Source organism: Gopherus flavomarginatus, chromosome 2 (assembly GCF_025201925.1).
Source record: "Gopherus flavomarginatus isolate rGopFla2 chromosome 2, rGopFla2.mat.asm, whole genome shotgun sequence".
NCBI lineage: Eukaryota > Metazoa > Chordata > Testudines > Testudinidae > Gopherus > Gopherus flavomarginatus.
Genome location: NC_066618.1, coordinates 4,754,707 through 4,780,730, shown reverse-complemented (window position 1 = coordinate 4,780,730; position 26,024 = coordinate 4,754,707). Strand labels below are relative to the sequence as shown.

The window sequence follows — 26,024 nt, the reverse complement described above, 5'->3', positions numbered from 1 at the left end:
ATGGAAAAACTGCCTTATGAAAGGAGACTCAAAGAGCTTGGCTTGTTTAGCCTGGCCAAAAGAAGGCTGCGGGGGGATATGCTTGCTTTATATAAATATATCAGGGGGGTTAACGTTAGGGAGGGAGAGGAATTATTTAAGTTTAGTACTAATGTAGGCACGAGGACAAATGGGTATAAACTGGATATTAGGAAGTTTAGACTTGAAATTAGACGAAGGTTTCTAACCATTAGGGGAGTGAAGTTCTGGAACAGCCTTCCGAGGGAAGTAGTGGGGGCAAAAGACTTTTCTGGCTTTAAGACAAAGCTTGATAAGTATATGGAGGGGATGTTATGATAGGATCGTTAATTTGGGCAATTGAACTTGGATTACCACCAGATAGGTCTGCTCAGTGGTCTGCGGGGAGATGTTGGATGGGATGGGAACTGAGTTACTGCAGAGAATTCCTTCTTGGGTGCTGGCTGGTGAGTCTTGCCCACATGCTCAGGGTTTAGCTGATCGCCATATTTGGGGTCGGGAAGGAATTTTCCTCCAGGGCGGATTGGCAGGGGCCCTGGAGGTTTTTCGCCTTCCCCTGCAGCGTGGGGCACGGGTCGCTTGCTGGTGAATTCTCTGCAGCTTGAGGTCTTCAAACCAATTTTGAGGATTTCAACAACTCGGTCCTGGGTTAGGGGTTGTTATAAAATTGGATGGGTGGGGTTCTGTGGCCTGCCTTGTGCAGGAAGTCAGACTAGATGATCATATTGGTCCCTTCTGACCTATGAGTCTATGAGTGACTCGATGCTAATCAGGAGCCAGCCAGGCCTCAGGAGTCCCTGTGGTTTCCCCTCTCTCCTGTGTAGACGCCGAGATGATGCTGAACAGCGACAATCAGCCTCTCCCCATAAAGGACTTTGCTGCCCCCCACCTGCTCCAGTCAGAAGGAACAAAACCCCTGCCCCGTGGCACCAGGAGGTGAGTGCATAGCCACACCAGAGATCAGGCCTGGCTGCTGCCATGTAGGCCAGGAGGAAGGGGTCTAAGTCCGCCCCAGCCGTGTGGGAATGAGGAGGGAAGGCTGCAGTGCGTGTGCGTGCTCAGGATGAGGTGAGATGTTTCTGCTCTGTTGCAGTCGTGAAAGCAAAACAGGTGCATTGACTCCCTTGCAGCTCATGGCACAGACTCGCTGTCAGCAATGGCTGCATCGTGACCACTGAAACTCAGGCAAAGGGAGATGGGTGCTGTGAGCAGAGTCTGGGGCAGCCACGGACTCTGGGGAATGGGAACATCAGAGCTGCTGGTGCAGAAGGTGCCTTCCTCAAGCTGCCTGGCTCCTCTGAGAACCCTCCCTACCTCTGCCTCCTCCCTAGAAATCCCCACAGACACACAGGATACAGGCCGATTGGGATAACCAGCATCTTCATCTAAAAGTTTCCTTACTGGGAAAGAAGTGCAGCTGGGGATCGTGGGGGCTCAGGCTGGAGTGAGTGTGCCCCCAGCTCATGTCCACGCTCAGCCCTAGAAGCTGTGAGCAGCACCACTAGCCTCCCTTGTTAGGGGAAGGGCGGGGGCTGTATGGGAAGGTGCTGGTGCTAATCGGGCAAGGCAGGCTCCCTAGCCAGCAAGGCCCCTATCTCCTTATTAACCTGCTTGGGCCTTCAAGGTTTAGCGCCCCAGGGCTCGGAGACAGCATGGATGCTGAGACGAACGTGCGAAGCACTACTCCAGTCAGTAGGGCTGGCTCGATCTGGGTCCAGTGCCAGGTGGAGCTGTGTCCACATCAATCTGCCACTGTAACTGGCCCCTCGAGAGAGCCCATGGGGACTAAACTGCCCTCTCACGTTATTGCTGGACTTATTCTGTGGCTAAATTTTTCTAGCACCTTTCCCCAGCATTCATATTCACACACACATCAGACAAATCACAGGGCTGAGTCATCTCCTGGGCATAGTGCTTGTGGCTATAAATGCTCAGACAAGGGCCCTCTGATCTCCTGCACTAATCCTGAACTAATCTCTCCGACCCTGACCCCTGGCATTGCTGCTCCTGACCCCAAACATGCAGCCCTGCACAACTGTGGTGCTCCTGTGACTGTCCTCTGAAGCATTAGGTATTGGTGACCACTGCACGCAGGATAATGGACGCCAGTTGGTGGGCCGAGGGTCTGATCCTGCATGCCAGCGCTTGTGTACTGTCCGAGCCAGAGCAGTCCGCAATCGCAGCTGGGTAGAGCGGCTCCTCTTAGCACTGCCAAGTGTTTGTTCCTTTGGAGCTTTGGCAGCTGCTCAGAGCCAGCAAAGTGTCTTGCCCGCTGAGCCCAGGGTACACAGCGCTCTAGACTGTGAGAGATTTGAGCCTGCGCCCACTGCTGAGTCATTCAACCCCATTCCCTCTGTGTGCGTCTCTCTCGCAGGATCGCTTTCCTGAGGTGGGAGTTCCCAAACTTCAGCAGCAGAAGCAAGGACCTGCTGGGCCGCTTTGCCATGGCCCGACGACAGATGCAAGCCGCCGGGTTCTTGATCGTGGATGTGAGTAGCCAGCGAGGGCCGATACCTTCTCCCCTGGCTCCCAATACCAGAGTGAACGGGGGCTCGACCTCCGTTACCTGATAGCTGTCAGAGAGCACAGCGTGCACCTTAGGGGTGTACAGTAGCCAGGAGCCCTTCCAGTCTCCCTCTCCCCTTGGGAGGAATGGGGCCTCACTCAGTGATCCAGATTCATTGCACGAGTTACTTGAAAAACAGCAGCCGAAACTATCACTGGGCTGAGGGACTGATTTGAAGGGGGCCTGGGAGCTGGATACAGAAGAGACCTGGCCTCAGATCTGACGACGGGGACAAAAGTTGACAGAATGAGCACGAAGGGGTGGGATTATTTAGGTTGGTGCAGGAGAGGGGTTCAGTCTAATGCAGTGAGATGAGATGAAGGCCAGAACTTCCTGCCAGGGAGATCTGGGGACTAGTTTTCCCAGGCAAACGGGGAGGAGCCACAAACTGGAGTAGCCAGAGCCCAGTGACTGGGCTGTAGGGAGTCATCCTGCCCGTGGTGACTCAGGAAGGGTCTATATGGCCTAGTGGGTCTCTTCCTGTAACTGATATTAAAGTGGTCCCCAGATCAGCAGCAGGGGCCGACATCCAAAGGAGAGCAGCCCTGCTGTTTGTGCTGCATGTCTGGGGAGATGTGACCTTACCTAGGTCCCTCTAACGCTTTGCCGTGGCCAGTTGTTATCAAATATCCAGTTTAAGGGGCCTTTTCCCAGGAAGTGCTGAGCACCCACCTGGAAGAATGAAGTCCCTGCAGGGGATCTCCAGTTGGGCACCCAAAAATCACTGTCACTTGAAAGTTACCTCCCACACACACACTTCCAAATGGTAGTGGATCTTGGGGACTCCTTGTTCTGAGCGGGTTCAAGGAGGTGCTTTGGCTCAGCTTGGGGGCAGGTTGTTAAAGGGTCCCACATTTTGACTAAAAAACTCTAATGTGGAGGTGCTTGCGTGAGGTCTGGTGCGTGTCTCAGGTGCGGGGTGTTCTGCAGCTGCTGCTGTTTGGAGACACTTGCATAGCCATAATGAACGGTGAGGCTGCCTCTGGCCCCAGCAGCTGGGACTCCGTTAATTTCAGGGTAGCGAGAGCGTACAGAGGAGGGGCAGAGCTCCAAGCATATAGCCTGAAAACATAGCCTGTCAAGGCAACCATAGCGATGGGTGGGGCACCCAGTGTTGTCTCCACCCCTGCATGCCCAGAGAGATGGCCTGTAGGTCACCCGGGCTCCAGCCCCCTGGGATCAGCAAACAATCCTCTCAGGGCCACACATTGTTCTGGACCCCAAAGATGGGGGAGTGGCGGGGACAGCAATGAAGTGAAATGTCAGCTCTGCCTCTCTGTGCCCATTGATCCATCTGGCAGGAGGCCTGCCTGCGGACCAGGGCTGGCAGCACCCCTCTCTGGAGAGGACAGGTGTAAACTTCCCAGCAAAGAGGTCGGAAGCAGAGGGGGGCCGTTGCAAGCCGTGTTAAAGTTCCCCAGTTTTCTAGGCACTGCAGCAACACCTGCATTCGGTGCGACATTTACGCCGAGTGTCTGAGGCGCACAACGGAACTCCTGCTGTTTCTCCACAGCCTGTTCTGTTCTCGTCTCCTGCCCACGTGCTGTCGCTGTGGGGCCTTCGTGGCCTTTCCAGCTCCTTGCAGCTTCTGGTTCCCCTGAGCTGTATATAGAGGGGGACTCCTACCAAGCTGTAATGTTTTCTCCTGGTGTAAATGACTAGATCCCTTCCCCAGGGACCCTCTCATCCCCACACTTCCAGTGCAGCTGGAGATGAAAGCTGCTGATCCAAAGGCAGACACGATAGGACTCTGTTTTTTCAATACCTTTCTACCACGGTGCCTGTCTGGCCCTAGCGCTCAGGTGCTCCTCAGTCATTGTTTATTCTCTCAGCCCCCGGGAGGGCAGCAAAGCTTATGGAGACAGCGATTTAAAGCCGAAGGGACCATACTGATCATTGAGTCTGAGCTGCTGCAGAACCCAGGCCAGGGAGTCTCGGCCCTGTGGGCAGCTGAGGCACATGGACTAAGGGACTTGCCCAGGGCTCTGGAAAAGTTTGTGGCACGACCAGGAATTTTCCCTACTGCTGCTTCATGGACCGCAATCCGCATCCCCCACTTGGGAAAGCAGTAGGCACTGCGGAAGCCGGCACTCTGAGGCTTGATAGTAACTGCAGCGACATTGGCTCAGGAAAGCAAGACACAGAGCTCCCCTCATCCACCCTCGCTGGGCCCGCAGCCACCTTCACTTGCTGCTAAAGCCAGCACAATAGACCATATCCCAGAGCAGGCAAGTGCAGGGTCAGCTTCATTCCAGTTTGTGGCCAATATCAACAGCCTGAGGCAGGACCTCATCTGAAACTAGTGACAAAATTCCCACTGATTCTGGCTGTGCTGCCTTGGGGCCCTGGTTTCCTTGGTAGATCAGTGACTTATGTTCTGCATAGTGTGTGTCATCCCCACCTGGCCTAGCTGCTCCCTCCGTTGGCTACACCTTTCACCCTCTCCACACGGCTGCCCGTTTAAATATCCCTCTCTGCCGAGCATCTCTTCTTTCCTCATTTCTAAATCCGAGTTTTGCCTGCCCTGGTAGTGGGGAATGGGCCTGTCGGGAAGGGATAAGAAAGTGGGTAGGTGAAGAGACAAAATAGACCATGCAACATTTGAAATGCTGTGTGTCCGATACAGAATTGAGCAGATCCTAATCCTGTGCTCATTAAAACTCCTGATTCTTCCTGTGGAGTCAGCATCTTAGCTGCTCTGCTTTAGATAGTTACCTCTCTGATGTTAATTGGTGTGGGGTATTGTTGCTGTGCTGCACCCCAGAAGTGGCTGCAGTGATTCCCTATTGCCGTTTGCCTATCCATTTATAACAGTTGGCATTTGGTTGTCGCACTTTGTGCCTCTAAAGCGCTGAAGAGTTATAAAGGCCACCTGCAAAGTTACCGTTTATACAAACGACTTCAGAGCCTTCAACAGACACAACCTTCAGCTGTCAGTGTAAGACGCTGCCCCCACCTGGTGTGGAGAGGTATATGAAAGGCTCCAGCGTGTCTGATTTGGCAGAGGCTGGCAGCCCCCGAGGCCCTGCTACCAAACTACTCATTAATAATAGCAGGCGGCCAGCTGCCAGCAACATTGGTGGAGCTGCCAATGAACAGCTTGCTCGCTCGGCACACTTCCTAAGCTTCTCTTGCACCGTTTTGGTGGGGACCCGAGCAGCAGTGATACAGTACCATGGGACCTACACAGGGTAGCCAGGAAACGTCACTTTCAATTAGGGCGTTTGCCCTGCAGCCCTGTCAAATTCAGTACTCACCTCTGCCCTGGTGGGTCTGCCCCGGTCGGCTGCCACAGCAACATCTGTAGTTCATGGGCCCCGCACCTCTACCGCTGGGTGCTGGGGATAAAAATATGCTACAGCCACCCAGTGTGGGCTGGGAGACAGTACTGATCTTGCTTTGAAATAAGGAAGCGTTCCTCCAGCTGCCGGAACAGTGGTGGCCTGCGTCACGTGGAAGCTGTTACGGCTGTTAAGGAGGTTGGGTAGCTGAGCCCCTGTCCTAGCAAACCCACGTCCGCATTGCAGAACCAGCCCGCGACAGCAGCTCCCTCTGTGGCAGAGTTGGCAGAAGGGCCAAGGAGTGACTGCAGACTACTCCCTGCTGACTGGCCGGAGGCTACCAGTGGAATACATTCTGCACACATACACCTGGGTTCTAGTGTCTCTGGCCAGCACTACCCTTATTTTTATTTCTAAGCATTTTTAAAAGCATGTGCTGAAGAGTGTTGCGTCCACGGTGAGTGAGTCTAGCTGGTGCAGCTGCCACCCATTGGAGGGGTCAGATGTGGGGTCATTAGTCCTCCATGCACTGTCTAGTTACGTGACCGTTGTTGGGATAGGAGATTTTGCAGAGCTGCAGGATGCAGCCGCACAGAAGCTGGTTCCCATCAGATGTTTTACAGCCCCAGACAGCACGGTGGCCAGAGAGCTCTCCCTCCCTGGAGTGGGCTGGAGACGCTGGCTGATTGTAACTGCCTCTCAAGGCAGGTTAGGTCGTGCTGGAGTCTCCTGCTGAGGCAGCTAGGGAGGAGGAATCTGTTTTCAAGCTGAGGCTGCCTCCTGTAGCTCCCCCAGTGCTCTGCTAACACCACACTCCCGGAGGAGAGCCAGGCAGTCTCAGGCCCCAGGTTTGGGTATGATGGAAGAGTTGTCCCAAGGGCCACTGTGCATCCCTGGCAGTGTCTGGAGGATTCTCTGGCAGGCTTGGGGCTGTGACCCCTTAGACACCCCACTGCAGGGACCTCCTCCCTTTTTGGGGCTGGTCAGTATCACCTGGCTGATTGCTGATCGGTCCTGCCATTCTCCACCAGGACCTAGCAAGCTGGCCCTGAGAGAGATCAGCACGGTCGCCCCAGTGTAAATCCTGACCCCGCTCCCTGTCCTCTTCCGCTGCAGGTTCCCTACTATGAGTTTCTGGAGCTGAAATCGGAGTGGCAGAAGGCAGCCTACCTCAAGGACAAAATGAACAAAGCCGTGGGGGCAGAGATGGCTAAGTGACCCTTGAACCCGTCGAACGATGGGCTTTGGTGTTCACATCTGGCATGAGAGAGAGGAGGATTGCCTCAGTCAACTGGAGTGCCGATGCTGCTGCTGTGAATGGGCATTGTGCTCCCCGGGGATGGGGAGGAGGAAGGCAGAGGTGTGGGTACCGTTGTGTATATAAATACGTATTGGAATAAATTCCCTCTTGTACAGGCCAGCTTGCATGGGGCACCGCTGCCCCACCGCATGTTCACCAGTGGGGGGCGTGCGTCACAGCCTGCATGCTCGGCTTGCACTCGGGCTGCTCCCCATACATGCAGTGTGCTCGTGAAGGGGGCGGATGGGGGTCGCTTTCCAGTCCCTGCACACCAGGAGAGCACAAAGGGGCCTGGAAGAGCTGTTTAATGAACTTGCAGGAGGGACTGGCACCATGCAAGCTCCCAGCGAAGGCAAGAGGCTGGTGTGTGTGCTTGTCTCTGGCAGGAGGTGGGAGAAGCGCCACTTTTTGGATCAGAGGCCAGGGGAAGGGGTGTGCCGACAGTGAACAGCTCCTCTCGTTACCTTCTGACTGGAGGCTTGTTTGTTTATTCCTGTTCTGCTCACTGGAGGAGGCTGCCCAGAACCATCTGCCCTCTCAGCGCTGTCTGGGTAACGGTGTAAAATGGAAGCAGAAGTTGCTTGTGGCCTGAGAGCAGTTCCACTGGTAGCTTCCTGCTACAGCTGGGCTTTCTCCCTTGCTGCTCTCCAGCTCCAGAGGCTTTGGTGGAAGAGGGGAAACACGAGGTCCTCTGCAGACTCTCACCAGAAGTGAATTTACCTCCTGGGCTGCTGTTAATGGCGTATCCCAGACACCGAGTATATTACAAGGAGACCTAGAAGCCCCTGGCCGGATTGGAGCCCTCTAGCACCTTTCACGTTACAATCTCATGGCTTTATGTACGTTAACTAAGCCTCATCTCCTCTGCAGCACCGAGCAGTGAAGTGACTTGCCATGGGTCGCACAGCATGTCAAGGGCAGGAGCTAGGATTCAAACCCAGGATTCCTAGTCCATTAGCTACTCTGGTTCCTAATCAGCCTGCTTGCTAGCAGGGGAAGGCCCCGGAGAGCATGAACTGTGCAGGGCTGGCTTCCAGGTGGCACTTTCCCTCACTGGAAGCTCTTTTCTGCCAAGCCGTGGTATCAGGCTGACTTGGGTCATCTTAACAAAGCTGTGACAGGGTCTCTGCCTGCCTAGAGAGCAGCCATGTGTTTGTGGCCATTGTGGAGGGGATAGGAGCCATCTGCCCTTGGGGGCATGAGCGTGGCCTACCCCAGTCCACCAAAGGGGATGGAGGCGCTCTTCTCAGCAGTCAGGATCAGTGAGGTTTCGATATGCCTGCAGGAATGTGTATCTTGGGCTGGCAGGTCTCATGCACTGAGCAGGGTCTGGGTGTGTTACTAGTGGGAGATCAGACCTCTAAGGAGGATCCTTGCCTGTTTCTGGTAGTGGCCCAGTACTAATGGCATTCATCCCTCTGAGTTGAATCCAGAGGCAGGTTCTATCTTGTGGATTAAGTGCAAAACCAAGCTCGGGTGGTCATTCAAGATCCCCTGGCACTTTCCACCAGACAGAGCTGCAGCTCCCAGTGGCCTGGCCAGCTCCCAGGTGCCTTCAGGGATATGTGTAACAGTAAATCTGAGCTGGATCTGAAAATAAGCCAGTGGAGTTGTGTGTGATTGTGGAAAAAATGGGGTTACACTTTAGTGTAGGAGATAGGGAGCAGCAGCCAGGGAGGTGATTTCTCCCCAGTCTCCCCTATCACAGGCGCTGCAGAACGTGTCCTTAGCAATGGGCTCCTCTGAATCCTCATGCTCCAAAGAAATACCAAACCAGCTGCTCTGTCTTTGTAAGGGCTTATATAACCCAGCGTGCTTCCTGGGGTCCATGGGCTGCTGAGCATCACTGCCCGGGGCTGTCACTTTCCAGCTGACTGCACAGCAGCACATCTCTGTTCCCCTTCCCCTGCGTTCACATCCAGAATCCTTTCCTTGCTGGAGTGTTGGCTTTGGCGCTGCTCCCTGGGTTGGATCAGCGCTGAGTGGGGCTGCACATTCACTCCTGTGTGCCCGAAGCACAATAAACCCCTGTGCCATCGCACGGGGACCTCGGTGCTGAATGCAGAACTCCGCACCAATATCCCACCGCCAGCCTGTAGCAGGAACCATCTCCCATCCCTGGCGAGCTGTCGGTGCCAGAAGAGGAGCCTGGTTTACCAGGCTGCAGTTCCATGGGAGAGTTTGCAGGGACCCTGAGCTCCTGTGAAGCCTGGATTGGAAACATTTCCAATGGGCTTGAGATCAGCTGAGCCAAGAGGGATTTGTCTGTCTGGAATTGGACAAGCTAATAGGTTCTGTCTGAGCATTTCACGCTTTGAGTCTCTATAGACGCCTGCCCCCACTACGGTGAGTTGGGAGCCAGTTCGTGGCATGAATGGCTCTAAACATCCTTCGTCTCCAATCACAGCGTTGCTGATGGTAACCTCAGCTGCTGACAATGCTCCATGCCTGCCACTGGGCCAGGCTGCCCCATGGGTGTCTCTCTGGGACCAATCCAACACATTGCAATTTGCAGCATAACCAGCCGCGGCTGGGCCTCCTGCCTTCCAGCTCTCTGCTGTGTGCAGTGTTCTGTATGTCAGTCACACACTACATCTCCTGCTGAGGCGGCTGCCCAGATTTTCCCAGCATGCACTGGTACAGACACATGGCACGTAGTGGGTGCAGATGCACAATCGTGGTCCAAAAGCTTCTGTACAGAAGCAGCTGGACTGTGGAGAGATGCACAAACTGGCCTTGCGGTGACAGCCTCTGGGCTTTGGAGGTGAGTGATGTCCATCCATCAGGGGTCAGTGCAGGGATGTCCCTAGCAGTCTGCTCCTCCAGGCTTCCTCCCAAATGCCTCAAGCAATGAGGCCATTGGGATGTGCCCGCCCTTTGGCTGGAAAGTGGATTCAGTGAAAGGCCAGTGCCTCCCAGCTCTGCCTTCCAGAAGGGAAGTGTTTAGCCTGCCATAGCACCCTAGCAGCTACCGGGGGAGTAGCGGGACCTCTTGTTTGGGGAGGTTGGGCAGCAAGTAGCAGGTGGGTTGCTCTGAGGCAATAAGAGGAAAGATGGAGAAACCACAGGGAGGAGATAAGATTGTGCCCATGGAGACAGACAGAACCATGCCCTCGAGCTGAGTGTAAAGCCTTGCTTTGCTTGGACAGTAGTAACAGGGACAGTGCCTCCCCCCGAACTCTCCCAGTGTTTTACAAAGATGGGCATGCACCACCACATCTGGACTGCAGATGGGCCCCGTCTCCCTCATTTATCTTCCATCTGATTGAGTTTGTAGAATCATCTGTGCCCTCACCCCCAAGAACCTCATGGGGCCCCCAGCGCTTCCTCATTACACCATCCCGTGCCTTCATTTCCCCAGCTGCAGTCCAGATGTGGTCCATGCCCATCTTTGTAAAACACTGGGAGAGCTGGGGGGAGAGGCATTGTCCTGGTTGTTATTGCCCAGGCAAAGCAAGGCCTTACACTCAGCTCGAGGGCATGGCTCTGTCTGCGTGGGCACAATCCTACGGATCTGGGTGAAAGTCAGAGACTGGCAAAGCCCCATTTCCACTGAAATCAGGCCCTCAGGTGCTGCAGGTGGAGGGAGTTCGCTGGTGCCCCTGCCGCATATCGCCGGCAGCAGCAACCCAGTTCAGTGCTCGTGTAGACTGAGCTCTGTGGCAGCCAACTTTTTCAGTGTAAACAGGCCAAGCTGGGGGGCTGGCTGGAGTTAGGAGTCCAGGGGGCCAGTTGGGAGCGGGCTGGTTGGAATTGGGGGGGGGACACAGGGACCCAGATGGGAGTAGGCTGGCTGGAGTTGGGGGGCCAGGGACCCTGCTGAAGAGGGGTCTGGCTGGAGTTGGGGGGGGCCAGGGACCCTGCTGGGGAGGGGTCTGCCTGGAGCTGGGGGCCAGGGACTCACCTGGGGGGGCTGGCTGGAGGTGGGAGTCAGGGGCCTGCTGGGGAGAGGGCTGGCTGGAGTTGAGGGGCGAGTGGCCCATTTGAGAGGGTCTGGCTGGAGTGAGGAGGGCAGGGGGCCAGCTCGGTGGGGAACTGGCTGGGGGAATTAGGGGGCCCTGGTGGGATGGGGGTGGCTCCCCAAAAAGTGCAACCTCTAGCTTTCCTAGTTCTTGCTCTCTTCAAAGGGCTTGTCTGAGGGAAGCCCCCCCTTGTGAGTCCCAACTGGGTCAGAGTCACCAGCATGCAGACAGGGAAACTGAGTCACAGAGCAGTGAGGTGACTTGCCATAGCCCCATGGGGCCCACTCTCAGAGCTGGCATTCAACGCCGGGACCTCCCGGCTCCCCGTCCCATGCTCAGTCTGCTAGTCACCACTGCCTTGTGAGAGACCCACAAGCCAGGCCATAGCCAGGGACCCCATGGGGCCCGCTCTCAGAGCTGGCATTCAACGCCAGGACCTCCTGGCTCCCAGTCCCATGCTCAGTCTGCTAGTCACCACTGCCTTGTGAGAGACCCACAAGCCAGGCCATAGCCAGGGACCCCATGGGGCCCGCTCTCAGAGCTGGCATTCAACGCCAGGACCTCCTGGCTCCCAGTCCCATGCTCAGTCTGCTAGTCACCACTGCCTTGTGAGAGACCCACAAGCCAGGCCATAGCCAGGGACCCCATGGGGCCCGCTCTCAGAGCTGGCATTCAACGCCAGGACCTCCTGGCTCCCAGTCCCATGCTCAGTCTGCTAGTCACCACTGCCTTGTGAGAGACCCACAAGCCAGGCCATAGTCAGGGACCCCAAAAGCACTGTCCTTGGCAGGGAGCCGTGCTGGGGAGGGACCAGAGCCCACGTGGCTGGAGCAGCGGCAACCTCACTCGGCCCAGGGAAAGCTCCCTGGCTGGATAGCAGGGGCCTTTCCTTTCCAGGCCAGAGGAGAGAGCCAGCCCATTTGCCTCCCCTCTGCTGAGCCTTAGGCCAGGGGGAGGGAAGGGACCCGAGCCAGCGTAACTGTGCACAGGGCTCTCCTGAGCCTCGCCCTGGCCTTTTGCAGAGCGGGACCTGGGACAGGCACCCCTGAGACAGACCAGCTGCTTTCCAAGCGGTGGGGAACCCCCAGCTGGTGCAACAGCCTCCAGAGGTGCCGGCCACGTGGTTTGGACCCCCAACCCCCTGTGATGGAAAGAAGGGGGGGGGATATCATAAAGATTTCCCATCTTCCCCTCGTTGTTTTGTAATTGGCCTGTTGGAAGCCTGATTTCACTTGCTGTCGCCATGGAGACCCAGGGTGAGCAGGGAAGGAAGGTTTCTATGGTTACAGGCTGGGTTGACACCAGGAAGAGTCAGTCATTTATTTTCCCTGCTCGTGTTACATGGACACCTCAGACCAGGGGCAGCCTGTCGAAATTCACCCCCCGCCCGCAGTTCGTGCAAGGTGCCTAAGCAGTCCAGGGCCAGCAAGGGCTTTGTGGCGGCCCCAGGGCTTGAATCTCCGTCGTTGGGTTCCCAAAGCACAGGGCCCAGCCCTGGAGCTAAAGGAGGATCTCCGCTAGCCCTGCAGGGCCTCTCGGTGGAGGCAGCCAGCAAGGAAGGCGACTGGGGGTGAGGCAGGCACCTGTGCAACCGGCAATGGGCTGACACCCACCAGACTCATGGTCCACAAGGGCCATCAAGCTGCTGTCAGACAGCAGCTCCGGCCATGCGCTGGGGGGCTCAGAGGCTAAGGTGACGGGCGTGGTACCAGTCGCTAGACCAGTGGTTCTCAACCTTTTCCCTAGCCAGGGCCCCTCCCTACTTGGCAATATGGGAAGGGTAGGGGGGGTGCCCCTGACACCCATTTGCCATCCCCAGGACCTAGAGGGGTGCCGGTAGGTTTGACCCAGTGGCCTAGCGCTGAAAGGCTGGGCGCTCCCTGCGTCCTCGGGGCCATGTGCAGGGCTGGAGCAGGCAGCCAGAGCTCTGCATTGGCCAGCACAGCCCCCGGGGGCCATCCCTGTCTATCAGTCACTGGAGCACACCCCCGTTTGTAGCCGGCAGGCACTTTGGGAAGCACTCCAGGCTCCCAGCCCTGACGCCTCTACTGATCCCAGCCAGACGCTGGCACTGCTCCCCTCGCTCGGGGGCGATCCCATGACAGCAGGGGCTGGCAGCACATATCAGGCTAGCGGATAAGGGCCTCCCAGGGAGGTGGACAATGCCAAGCATCCAGCAGGCCCCCAGGGATCAGAGACTTGCCATGGTGGGGAGGGGACAGTCTCCAACCCTGGGCAAGGTGGTGAGTGCCACAGCAGCCCACGCGCTCAAGAATGCTCAGGCGCGCAGCTGGAGGCGATCTGTACATAAACGAGGCGGGCTTGTGCTTCCATATAGGGCAGCAAATGCCTCTCTGGGCTTCTCCTGCCCAGATAACACAGCCCCCAGCACCCCCAAGCCCGCCCGCCGAGGAATGCAGAAGGAACCCACATGTAATCACACATGGAGCCCACCTCAGCTTGTTGGCGCCGAATGGGTCATTACAAATCCCGCATGCCAGGCATGTAGCACAATCCAGGAGACTCCAGGTTGGGCAGGGAGGGGGGGTGTTACACCCTATATTGATGATCTGGGCATGGGCACTATCCAGACCCCAGCGATCAAAGGGTTTAGGAGCGTGGGGGGCCAAGGGAAGGTGCCTTTGGAAAGGATCATAGGGCCTGGGTGAACCCCAGGCTGGCTAATTTCTCTTCCCTTTCTTGCATACTTTAACTGATTTGCTTCCTTATTATAAACATCATCCCTTGAGGAAAAGATCCCACTGGCTGCAGCTGCTGACTCATCACCCCGGCCACCATTGTTATGAATCAGCATTGTTACAGTGACGCTGCCCTGGCGATAGGTACACACAGCGCCCAAGGGAACAACCCAAGCAAAGCACAGGGTAGACCCAGGGTCCAATGCTGCACCCACCACCGTCCGTGGGATTTGGCCAGTCATTTCAACAGAAGCCCCTGGTCTAGATAATACTTGGACCTGCTATGAGTGCAGGGGACTGGACTAGATGACCCCTTCCAGTCCTATGATTCGCCTTCTGTCAGTCTGCCATAGATGGATCGCTCTCACCACCATAGAGCAGTGAGCTCAAAACGCACCGCTCGTAGACACGTACCTTGGCATACAGTGTCAGTTTCCTGTTATCCCACACACGCTTGGTCAGTTGGCCAAATGTGGTAGCTGCCTCTCCAATGCAAGAATTAAGCTCGTCATCTAGAGATACGTTCTCCAATACAGTTGAGCCTCAATAGCAGAACTTGTGTAAACCTTCTTGTGGGGTGCCGCGTAGCCCTATAACAACCTCCAGACCAGTGTGGCAATGGCACGTACTGCCAAGGGAGCTGGTGGGCTTGCCCTCGGTGGCGCTCAGGGCTCTCAGCACTTTGCAGGATCAGGCCCCATATCCCAGGCCTTCTGTTGTCCCATTGATGTCAATGGAAGCAGGCTCTGGCCCTCGGCAAGGAATACCCTTCCCCTGTATTTTCTGCAACCCCAACCTTGCAGCCTCCTGCCAGTGGGAGTGAACTGGCAGGTGAAACTGACTAGGAAGGAAAGTGAAAGTAACCCCTTAGAAAAGTGAAACTGACCCAGAGGTAGGCAACCGATGGCATATGTGCAGAAGGTGGTACACAAGTTGATTTTCAGCGGCACTCACACTGTCTGGGTCCTGGCCACCATTCTGGGGGGGGCTCTGCATTTTAATTTAATTTTAAATGAAGCTTCTTAAACATTTTGAAAACCTTATTTACTTTACATACAACAATAGTTTAGTTATATATTATAGACATAGAAAAAGACCTTCTAAAAACATTAAAATGTATTTCTGGAAAGCAAAACCTTAAATCAGAGTGAATAAATGAAGACTCGGCACAGCGCTTCTGAAAGGTTGCCGACCCCTGAACTGACCAGTCTCTTCGCCTTACCCAGAGTTAATCTGCAGCAAAAACAGTGACAATCAGATCAGATCCCCACAATCCTTTACTCAAGACTAGCCCAAGGATGTTAGTGACCAGGGCAGCTCGGGGGGAGGGGGGCAGCAAGTGGGGCAATTTGCCCCAGGCCCCCACGAGAGTTTTTCAGGACCCCTGGAGCAGGGTCCTTCACTCACTCCTAGGGCCCCAGAAAACTCTTGTGGGGCCTGGACCCCTGGAACTTCTTCCACTCCGGGTCTTCAACGGCAATTTGGTGGTGGGGGGTCCTTCCGCTCTGGGACCCACTGCCCAAGTGCCGGGTCTTTGGCAGCAATTCAGCAGCAGGGGGCCCCCACCGCCGAAGACCCCAGGCCCCCTGAATCCTCTGGGCAGTCCTGTTAGTGACACAAGCTAGGGAGTTGGGGTTTGTAAAAGACATTCATTTTTCACCTGACACTGGCCCTTTAAGGTTGATTTTCCATCTGTTTCACTTGCCCAAATAATGTACCTTTCTGTGTAAAGGAGAGAGACCAGCCTCAGGGAGCTGCTAGGCACAAAGGCTGCCTCCTCCACCCAAGGAAAAGGGTTCCACCACATTCTTCCTAAAGCCATTTTCCCCCCACTGGAAGTGCACCCCATTGCTGAGACAGCCAGGGTAAAAACCGCTGCCGTGCCATAGGACAGCACCAGCCAGAGGTAAGGGGAAAAGACAGGCCCTGTGCTCTGGGGAATAGAGTGCCGAGAAACCCAAGCCGGGCTACAGAGCCTACAGCAGCTGCAGGCCCTGGATGATGCAAAAGATGAGTGAGCCGGTGAAAGCAGCGGGAGAACAATCCTCAAGTCGCTGAGCTGGGACGGCAGTGTGGGACCGGAGTAGGGGCAGATGCAGTGAGAGCTGGTGAACTCCACCAGGTTAACAGCCCTGGAGAATGAAGCCCTAGACACAGGCACAGCCACTGAGACAGAGGGTCCCCTGTGTCTGCAGGAAAGTTCTGATCCCAAGCCAGACCCATCCCTACGCTGCTGCAGTGCAGTGAGCACCTGTTCTGGTGGGCACCAGGCTTTGGATCAGGCTTTCGGGTCTGAGTGGAGACCCACCCACTCATTTAATGGCGGCTGTGGCACAGCCGTCACATGGTGTCATAAACAGATAGCTAAGGGTTAATGTCTCTTTCACCTGGATAGAAGTAACCTGAAACACCTGACCAGAGGACCAATCAGGAAACAAGACTTTTTAAAATCTGGGTGGAAGGAAGTTTGTGTCTGAGTTCTTTGTCTTGTGCCTGTCTCTCTCTCGGCTATGAGAGGATTTCTGTCTCTTGCTTTCTAATCTTCTGTTTCCAAGTTGTAAGTACAAATATAGTAAGGTAGTAAGGTTTATATTGATTTCTTTTGTATTTACATGTGTGTAGTTGCTGGAATGTTTTGAATTGTCTTCTTTTTGAATAAGTCTGTTTATTCATATTTCTTTTAAGCAATTGACTCTGTATTTGTCACCTTAATACAGAGAGACCATTTTTATGTATTTTTTCTTTCTTTTTACATAAAGCTTTCTTTTAAGACCTGTTGGAGTTTTTCTTTAGTGGGGAACTCCAGGGAATTGAGTCTGTGCTCACCAGGGAATTGGTGGGAGGAAGAAGTCAGAGGGAAATCTGTGTGTGTTAGATTTACTAGCCTGACTTTGCATTCCCTCTGGGTGAAGAGGGAAGTACTTCTGTTTCCAGGACTGGAAATAGGGAGGGTGGAATTCCTCCGTTTAGATTCACGGAGCTTGCTTCTGTGTATCTCTCCAGGAACCCAGGGAGGGAACACCTGGAGGGGGGAGGGGAAATGGTTTATTCCCCTTTGTTGTGAGACTCAAGGAATTTGGGTCTTGGGGTCCCCAGGGAAGGTTTTTGGGGGGACCAAAGTGCCCCAAAACACTCTAATTTTTTGGGTGGTGGCAGCTTTACCAGGTCCAAGCTGGTAACTAAGCTTGGAGGTTTTCATGCTAACCTCCATATTTTGGACGCTAAGGTCCAAATCTGGGAATAGGTTATGACACATGGTAACGAGCTCTCCAGGGCTGGGTTGGAACCAATGCCCTAGAGCAGGGGCTCGCACCCTGGGGAGCATGAAATCGGAGGAGGGTCCTGGCTAGATGGGAGGGAGCAGCAGGGCGGGGGGGTTCCCAGTAAGGAAAAGGAGGTCACAGTCTGGAAATGGTTAAGCCTCACAGTCCTGGAGGTACCACTACCGGTCTCCAGACCCCTCCACCCCCCCTTTCAGCTCTGACATTAAGATATGTACCACAGGCTGGGCATATGGGGGAGATAAGGTTCCAGGCCCCATATGGAAACAGCCCTGATGTGATTGGGGCAGATTCTCACCAGACACCCAGCTGTCCTCACCGGGGTTCCCTGACATCAGGGCAGGGCAGGCCCCTGGTGACCCCCATGATGGCATCAGCCCCTCAACTGCAGCAGACTCTCCTGGGCCCGGGTGGAGCGAAGAGGCAGAACCAATCCTCTCCCTGCTGGCAGAGCGCGGAGCGTGGACCCTGCCTGCCGGAGACATGAGGGTGCATCATGAGATCTCTGGTAGGACGGCAGCACGCTTCATGCAGGTTAACAGTGCCATCCTCAGCGTGGTTCAGAGAAGGGCTGCAGGGCAACGTGCTCTCGCCCCACCTCCTGAGACCCCCCTCAACCCAGGGGCTGCCAGCAAAGAGCCCTCCCACGGGCTGAGAAACCACCTGCACAGAGGATATTATCAGGGGCCGTTTGAAGGCTCCTTCTGCACAACTAGAGGACTATAAATGGGCTTTGGGGTAACTGCGAACCAGCCCCACACCCCACACCCTCGGTCTATCTCCTTGCCCACGGCTGGCACAAGGTCCTGCTCCTCTGCAGCCCACACCACCTAGCACAGCCTCTCGATCTCTTCTCCGTCAGCTCCCCAGCTTTCATCCACTCTTGCCTGAACGCTTCCCTTGCCTTTGCATTTCCTCCGCTGGCGGCACGTTTTTTAAAGGGACCCCATCAACGTCAAACATCCCCCTCCTCTCTGGTTACCGCCAGGCAGTGCCGGAGATGCTCAGAGCTCAAAGAGACGGGGTAATGCGGGGGCTGCATATTTTTTTGGTTTAGTTTCTTTATTCTGTACATGTAGCAGCAGCTGGTGGTTTCCCCTGCACAATCCTGTGTGTTGGGTGGGTCTTTGACTGTCTTTCGCACAGGAAAAGGGGAGAGGGGAAAGTACTGCCAAATGCAACTGGAAAGCCACAAAAATTGGCCCTGAGGAGCCAGGGGAAGCACGGCACCTGGGCTAGAGAGGGGCAGGGGCATGGCTAATGTTGATTCATTTTTAATGAAGAGGGGAAATGGTAAATGATTTGGGGCTCTTTAGATTGGCCAATAAGCCCTACCTAGCAGGGCAGCAGTGTAGCCTACTGGGTAGCACGCTGGCTTGGGACCCAGGAAAGCTGGGTTCTGTTCCAAGCTCAGCTTCTAGCCTTCTGAGTGATCCTGGGCAAGTCATGGCAGTTTGGTGCCTCAGTTTCTCCACCTGTAGAATGGAGATAATGGCCCTTTGAGAGCTGCTGATGAAAAGCAATGGGTAAAAGCTATGTAACCACATGCTTGTATTGCTCTTACCCTCAGCCTCCCTCCTCTACAACCCCCTACTGTTGCCATCTGCGGGTCTTGCTTCTTGGTTTAGAATGAGATCGGGAGTCTTTGCCTTTTGGCTTCCATCTGGGCTAAGCTCGTTCCAGGCTCAGGGCCGTAGTAGCTGTAAATTCTGTGGAGCAAGGACTGTGATTTCCTGGGTGTGTGCTGCAGGGCTCCGTTTGTAAAGGGACCGCTCAGCACGACAAAAATCACCCTTTGCTTACAGGACTGCGGGCTGGGGAACCAGGGCCCTGATCCTCCACTAGCTTCAATGGGAGCCCGGGGCTAACTCTCTTGCTGCTGTGGTCAATGGCATCCCAACAGACTAACACACAGGCAGTGGCGGTGGGGGGGTGGCACACGGCTCCATCCTCTCATACTGTGGAAACCCAGTTAACCCCACGATGACCATGCTCCTGCAGCCTCCCAGTCCTGATTGCGGGACGCCCTTGTCAGAGAAATACTAGCAATAAACTCCTGCTTGAAGCTGACTAGATTTTGAGGTCGCAGATCCCAAGGTCTGACCCCCTGTGTCACACAGGCCAGGGGACGTCCCAGCAATAATTCCTACAGCAGATCTTGCAGAAAATCGTCCAGTCTTGATTTTAAAATGGCCAGCGAAAGAGACTCCACCCCGACCCTTGCTAATGGCACAGGCCAGCTCCTTAACTGGTGTCTCAGACTCATAGACTCTAGGACTGGAAGGGACCTCGAGAGGTCATCGAGTCCAGTCCCCTGCCCTCATGTCGATCAGCTCAGAAGTCAGTGAAGTGACACCAGTTTACATCTGTTGGGAATTTACCCTTGACGCGTTACTAAAGGAGGCAAGCGCTGTTTAGCGCTCAGAGCATGTCACTGGGAGGCCGGAGGCCGGGGTGCCGGAAGTGGGGAGGCAGGTCCCCACTTTTATCAGATGTAAGGTGAGCAACCAGGGCAGGGGGTGCAGAGGAGCAAGCAGAGGGCAGGGTCTGAGGGAAGAGGCAGCGAAGGAGCACGGCCTCGAGGGAGGAAGTGGTACAGGATCTTGGGGGACCAGCACAGAGAGGTGGGGCCACAGTTTGCACACCTGTTCCCCTCCACTTTGGGGGCACTTCTGCCACTGCTGCAGGAGGCCTGAGATCTCTTTCCAGTTGTGCTACGGACCTGCTGTGTGATCGTGGTCATGTCTCTTCGACGCTGTGTGCCTCGGTTTCCCCCTCAGTAAAATGAGACTACTGACCCATCTTTGGGAAGCATTTTGAAAGGTGCTGTATGGGATCAGTGCCAAGTTTCAGTCATGACGCTTATGAACGCTGTGACGGCAGGCAGCAGTTTAGCAAACGCGCGTGTGGTTTGATGAGGAGAGGCTCATACTGCAAATGAAATGATCACGGTGTGAAAAAGCCCAAACTGTCACTATAAACTGGAAGCCGTGTCATTGTTATTTCAGCCACCGGCGTCACTGCTCTGTACGGGGGCGGCTGTTGCATTGCAACCTCTGGGTGAGCTGCTGAAGGAAAGAGCCGAATGAAGGTACGGCTGATCCACAAGAACTGGGTCATAAATATCACACCACCCCGTCAGATGTCTAGCTCTGGAGCGGCTGCTGCAGAGGCGGCTAGCTGGGCTGCAGAAGCCAGAGCAAGGCTGGGAATTACAGCACTAACAGCTTTATTGAATGCACGCAGCCTAAACCCCGCGTGTGACCCTGCACGCCTGGGTGGGGTGTCGGCAGAGGCGATTGAACCTGGGACCACTGAGCATCCCTGGTCAGAAAGTCGTGTGGAGTTGAGTAGGGATGACACCCAGCAGGGCCCCATCAAAGCTAAAGAAGGTTTTAAAGAACTTGCTGTACACAGTGGTGGGTTGACGCACGGCCCCCGGGCCCCAGCCAATCTGGCCCCGCTCCCCAGGCTATGGGAGGCCCAAATGTTCTTCATGCCCAGGGCCTCAATAAATCTTAATCCACCTCTGTACAAACCTAGCGGGTGAAAGTCCCTGTTGACGTCAGCGGAGTTTTGCCATTGATTTCAAACAGGGCTGGGATTCCCCCTGCAGCGTTTAGCAGCCAGCGAGCTCCTTGCTCTCGAGTTCTGTTCGCTGGTTTGTCACTTCTCAATCCAGTGCTATGGGGCTTTTCCATGAGGAGCGGCGGAAGTAGGTCCAGCGCCTCCCAAAGAAGCCAACAAGGAGGATTTGCACTGTTGAAGATGAAGAGTTGTTCAAATAACATGATGAGTTCACAGGGGTGGCAAAGCCTATGCCGGGGGTAAGGTTATGGGTGAGGATCTGGACTGGAACGCATGAAATCTGGGTTCAGTTCCTGTCTTGGCCACCAGTTCTCCAGTGTGACCTTAGTCAAGTCTCTCTGTGCCTCGTTCTGCACCTGTAAAAGGGGATTATACGTCTCTGGCCCCCCCCCCCCCGGGGAGCGGGAGACGCTCTCCTACAATGTGCTAGATAAGTAGAAAAGCCACTGCAAATGCCCGAAGTGAGAGAGGATTGTGGGAAATACATCATGGATACAGTCTTGGAAAAGCTATGGAGTAATGAGGTATTACTCACTTCCGTGACAAGTGACACCAGGGAAATGGAGAATCATTCCCTTTAACAATAAGGGGCTAGTCATAGAATATCAGGGCTGCAAGGGCCCTCAGGAGGTATCTAGTGCAACCCCCTGCTCAAAGCAGGCCCAATCCCTAGACAGATTTTTGCCCCAGATCCCTAAGTGGCCCCCTCAGGGATTGAACTCACAAAGCTGGGTTTAGCAGGCCAATGCTTGTAGTCCAGCAGCATCTAGAGGTGCATTATACTAGGAGAACACTGGGCACATGGGGCAGTGACAACACAGTGGACAGACACATAGCCAGGGCCCGCCTCCACCCCGATGCTTGGACTAGACAAAGGCCGTCAAAGGAACTCCCATTGAAATCATTGGGAATTAGGCACTGACTGACTTTTCCGAGGTCAGGTGGAAACTCTGTGGCAGAATCAGGAATCAAATCCAGGCCTCCTGAGGTCTAGCCCAGTGCGTTACCCCAAGCGCACCCTTCCACACGCAGGCAACGCCTTCAGGGGATGAAGGCACCAGTTCTGTGCTAGTGTCGCTGTGCAGGGTCAGGGAGAATCAGACGAGGACTCCTTGAAGGGCTGGTGCGAGTGAGTGCACCAGTGAATGTGCCATCAGGACGTCTCTGATCAAAGGGTCACCAAAGAGCTGTTTCAGCGAGTTTCCCACCTCACCAAGAGGGGTTCAAGAACTGAACAGTGTGTTGGGTCTTGTGACCTATAATACAGTAGCCTGTGGCATCACGTTCTCATCCAATGGTTGTTGCCTCTTGTAGCCATTAACCAGTTCCTCTAGAAGTAGAAGGTTGCCACGTCCTCCAGCAAAGAAGAAACATATCCCATGATCTAGAAAATCATCCCTGTCCAGGCACACAGACATGCTGGTGAAAAGTGTAGTGTACCGAAAACTGTGTTAAAACTACAAGCTATTGTATTGTCTTAATTTGTTTCCTGGTCCTGCTTGAAGGCTAGAGGGCTCTGTAGGGAAGCTTGAGATCTGGGTCATCTGCTATCAGTCTGCAGAGCCAGCCTAGAGTAAGGAGGGGTGAGTTGTTCCTCTATGCTTTAGGGAGCAGCCTGCTTTGTCTTTCTCTGGTTTTAGGATCTTACACCTTAGGGTTCTGGATTCTAAGGAACAAAGTCATGCTACATTGCAACCTTCCAGCAAGAGTATTCTATGTTTTTACCTGAGGTGTCTGTATGTACACATGCTGTGAACATAACAAGAAGGGTCTCTCTACCATAGAATCATAGATGGAAGGGACCTCAGAAGGCCACCTAGTCCAACCTGCTGCTCAAAGCAGGACTGACCCCCAGACAGATTTTTGCCCCAGATTCCTAAATGGCCCCCTCAAGGATTGAGCTCACAACCCTGGGTTTAAGCAGGCCAACGCTCAAACCACCAAGCTATCCCTCCCCCCATAAGTGTCTAATGTTTCTCTGGCATAGCCACATGATGCCAGAAACCATAGCTATTGACATTTGAAAGGAAAGTCATGCACCATGGCAGGGTGCTGAGGCTAAGAAAGACCAACCTCCTGGTTGGATGACAAAGCTCTTGGTCATCAAGCTGGCCACCATCTGGTGACACTATGGGCTTCTGACCAGAAAGGAACCTCTCTGAAGCAACTCAAGTCTACTAGAGGAGTCTGAAGAAGTCTAAGAGCTCACCTCTCAAGTCCTGCTCAGTTCAGATGAACCATCCCACATGTCCTGGGAGCTGCAAGCAGCCAAAGGGCATCTCAGTGGGCCCAGTCAGTGGAAGGTACCGTAATCCATGCTGGAGAGTGGCTCTGGGGAGAGTTTTTTCTCATAAAGAGCCTATGGGTCTATCAAAGCAGGAGGTAACTGAGTAAAAGTCAGCCACCAAATACTGGGTTGTGACTTGAACAAGTTAGTACCAAAACAAGGTCTCCTGTAAGCAGTATGAGGGCTCCACCATCACTCTCTGTACAATGAGAACGGCTTCCGGCAGGTTCTTGCCCATTCACGTTTCCTGCCCAAGGAAGCTGGATGCAGCAGAGCCTGAATTCCAAGGGAGCTTCCAGACGCATTTCCCGCCACATTTGAAGTGCACCTGTGAGACGCTGCCAGAGTGGTGTAAATTGGGGTAGTTCCATTGCAGTCAGCAATACTACATTGATTGACACCAGCGGAGGATTTGGCCCCATTGGCTTCAGTAGAGCTTTGCTGATGGATGCTAGCGGAGGATCTGGCCCCACTGGAGCCTTGCTGACTGACACCAGCGGAGGATCTGGCCCCACTGACTGGTTGCTTACGATTGTGATAATAACGTTGTCTGGAATGTTTGCTGTCAGCTCCACTGCGTATTGTCTCTGGCTTTTAGGTTTATACCCAATGTCCCCAAACTGTGGGGCAAGCCCCCCTAAGGGGGTGTGACGAAGTGGAACTGTTCTTAATGTTTCCTCTAAATAGTGTGTGCGTGCCTCAGTTTCCCCTATGCATTTCTCAAGTCTCCAGTGTGCGTAAAGTGCCGACACTTTGTATCCTAGCAACAAATGGCCAAGGCCCTTCACCCTGCAAGGGGATGCTAAAGGTGAACAAAGAGATCGGGTGACCTCCTGACCTGGGAAAGAGACAAAAGCCAGAAAGGAGGGGCTGGAGGGGTTTCGGTTTGGGGCTGGCTGGGGACAAGGAGTGAGGGCAGACGGGGTTGTCTGGCTCGCTGGGCCCCAGAATAGGCCCGGCTGAGGGGTCTCGCGGTACCTACAAGCTCTGTTTTAGACCGTGTTCCTTTCATCGAATAAACCTCTGTTTTACTGGCTGGCTGAGAGTCACATCTGACTGCAAAGTGGGGGTGCAGGACCCTCTGGCTTCCCCAGGACCCCGCCTGGGTGGACTCGCTGTGGGAAGCGCACGGAGGGGCAGAGGATGCTGAATGCTCCAAGGTCAGACCCATGAGGTGAAGTCCTGTGAGTTTCTTGCCCTGAAGACAGTCTGCTCCAAGGGAGAGGAGGCTCCCCAAAGTCCTGCCTGGCTTTGTGGGGAGCAGTTCCAAAGCATTGCCTGGGGACTCCATGACAGGAGGCACAGAGAAACATTCATGGAGGCGCACAATGGGGCCTGGGCCAGCCCCCACGGGGGCAGGATGGGAGTGCCACCCAGCCCCACTCCATTCTCAGCTCTGCTCTGGCCCCACCCCCAGCCCTGGCCCTGCCCCCACCCTCGGCCCCCAACTTTGGCCCAGTCGCGGCTCTGCACCCAGCTGCAGCCCCCCTTTCCCTGTTCACATAACCCCCTCCCCCTGGGAGCCGTGGCCCCACTCCTGGCCCTGGCTCCTGGGAAGCGGGGGGGGGGGCAAGAACAGGGGTAAGGGGTGGGGTGCGATCCTGAAAGGTTTGGGGACCATTGTTTGATATGAATGTGGCTGTGGGTGGATAGAGGACGGGTCTATCAGAAAGTTTAGCCTCTGGGTCACAGACTCATCGACTTTAGGGGCAGAAGGGCCCATCATGAGCATCTAGCCGAGTTACTCCAATGGAGACAGACTCCTCTGGTCATGAACAAACTACTTGGCAATATTGTGTAACCAAGGGCTTTGCCTAGGTCCTCACTGCTTCTCTGGGGGCCTGATCTGAAATCTGTGGGTAGCTTCCCGCTGCCTTCCCCTGGAGCGTGCCTGCTCCTGGCACTGCAGACGAAGCTGGGCAGTGACACTGGCTGGCTTATGGCACACAGACCCCAGCGTGCTGCTGCCGTCTGCCTGGCCGGGATGACCAAGCACCAGAACCATGCACTACCTGGCAATGCGCCCTGCATGTTACCACCACCCCGCCAAGGGGCATCAGGACGGAGGAAACCCACTAACTGAGCCAGTGGAACCATGCTTGCCTGGTATAATTCCTGCTCCACCTAGCCCTGGACTCTGACATGGGGGGAAAAAGGGATCTGGGTTTGATACCCCAAAAATCTTACAGTGCCCCCCTCCAAGTTCACCCCTGTGTATTTAGCACTCCCCAGGCATTGATTTGGCCTCACGGCCACTGTGTTAAATAAGCCGGTGTTATCCCCATCGCACTGATGGGGAAACTGAGGCAAGGCAGTTCCCAACTTCCCTAGCAGGCCTGTACACAGCCAACGCCCCTCCCCACCGACTCCCCAAAACAATATCTAACCCTGGAGCCAGGCAGAGATTCCCACTCCATTCCCCGGGGTATCTGGAGGGGTCAGAGGATGGGCCCCTGGCAGGGTCATTGGCGCCAGGGAGGGCCTCTCTGCTGCCGCCCCCGGCCTGGCCTTTGTAATGGAGCGCCCCAGGGAATACGGGGCTACTGCTGCAGGCCTGGTTGGAGGATCCTTCCCCACTTGGTCCTCCATTGCCCTTCTCCTGGCACGGGTCTGGGCCTAGGCCTGGGGGCGTTGGTGTGCAGGCCTGTGCCCTCGTGACTGCATGTGTGTGTGTGTGTCCGAGCGTGGCCCCAGGGGCAGCCAATGCTTCCCCACACATGTGCGAGCCCCGGGGCTGGCGTGTCATCTCTCCGTGGCTCCACGCAGCCCTCTCGCCTCCGCCGAGCCACGTGCTGAGACCTACAGCAGCCACAGGGCCCTGGCCTGCCCCCGATCCCTCCTGCGCGCAGAGGAGGGGGCTGCGTCGGGGAGCTGCCATGGCCCAGGCTGATGCAATTACCCTGGAGGGAGGCAGTAGCTCTGCACTGTGCAGCCAGCGCGCTCAGTCGCTTTCTCCTCCGTCTCTCCCTCCATCCCCCCCGCCCGGCTCTGCAGTGCCTGGCACACACCCTGCTTTCTCTACAGAGAGGAGAGGGAAAAAAA

General features: G+C 55.1%; 1 protein-coding gene and 1 non-coding gene across 5 annotated transcripts in view; both read left to right on the top strand.

Moving 5' to 3' along the window:
* TBRG4 (transforming growth factor beta regulator 4) overlaps positions 1-7,285 on the top strand; it is a 30,396-nt gene extending 23,111 nt beyond the window's left edge. For all 4 annotated transcript variants that reach the window (XM_050942591.1, XM_050942592.1, XM_050942590.1 and 1 more), the window contains 3 exons: positions 843-954; positions 2,393-2,507; positions 6,982-7,285. In XM_050942591.1, coding sequence (XP_050798548.1) covers positions 843-954; positions 2,393-2,507; positions 6,982-7,083 — 329 coding nt within the window. In that variant the 3' untranslated portion in view covers positions 7,084-7,285. The remainder of the gene's footprint in view (positions 1-842; positions 955-2,392; positions 2,508-6,981) is intronic.
* LOC127046069 (small nucleolar RNA SNORA5) lies at positions 5,815-5,951 on the top strand. Its single transcript, XR_007772932.1, has one exon. It is a non-coding gene; the product is annotated as a small nucleolar RNA SNORA5 (small nucleolar RNA).
* Positions 7,286-26,024: the final 18,739 nt, after the last annotated feature.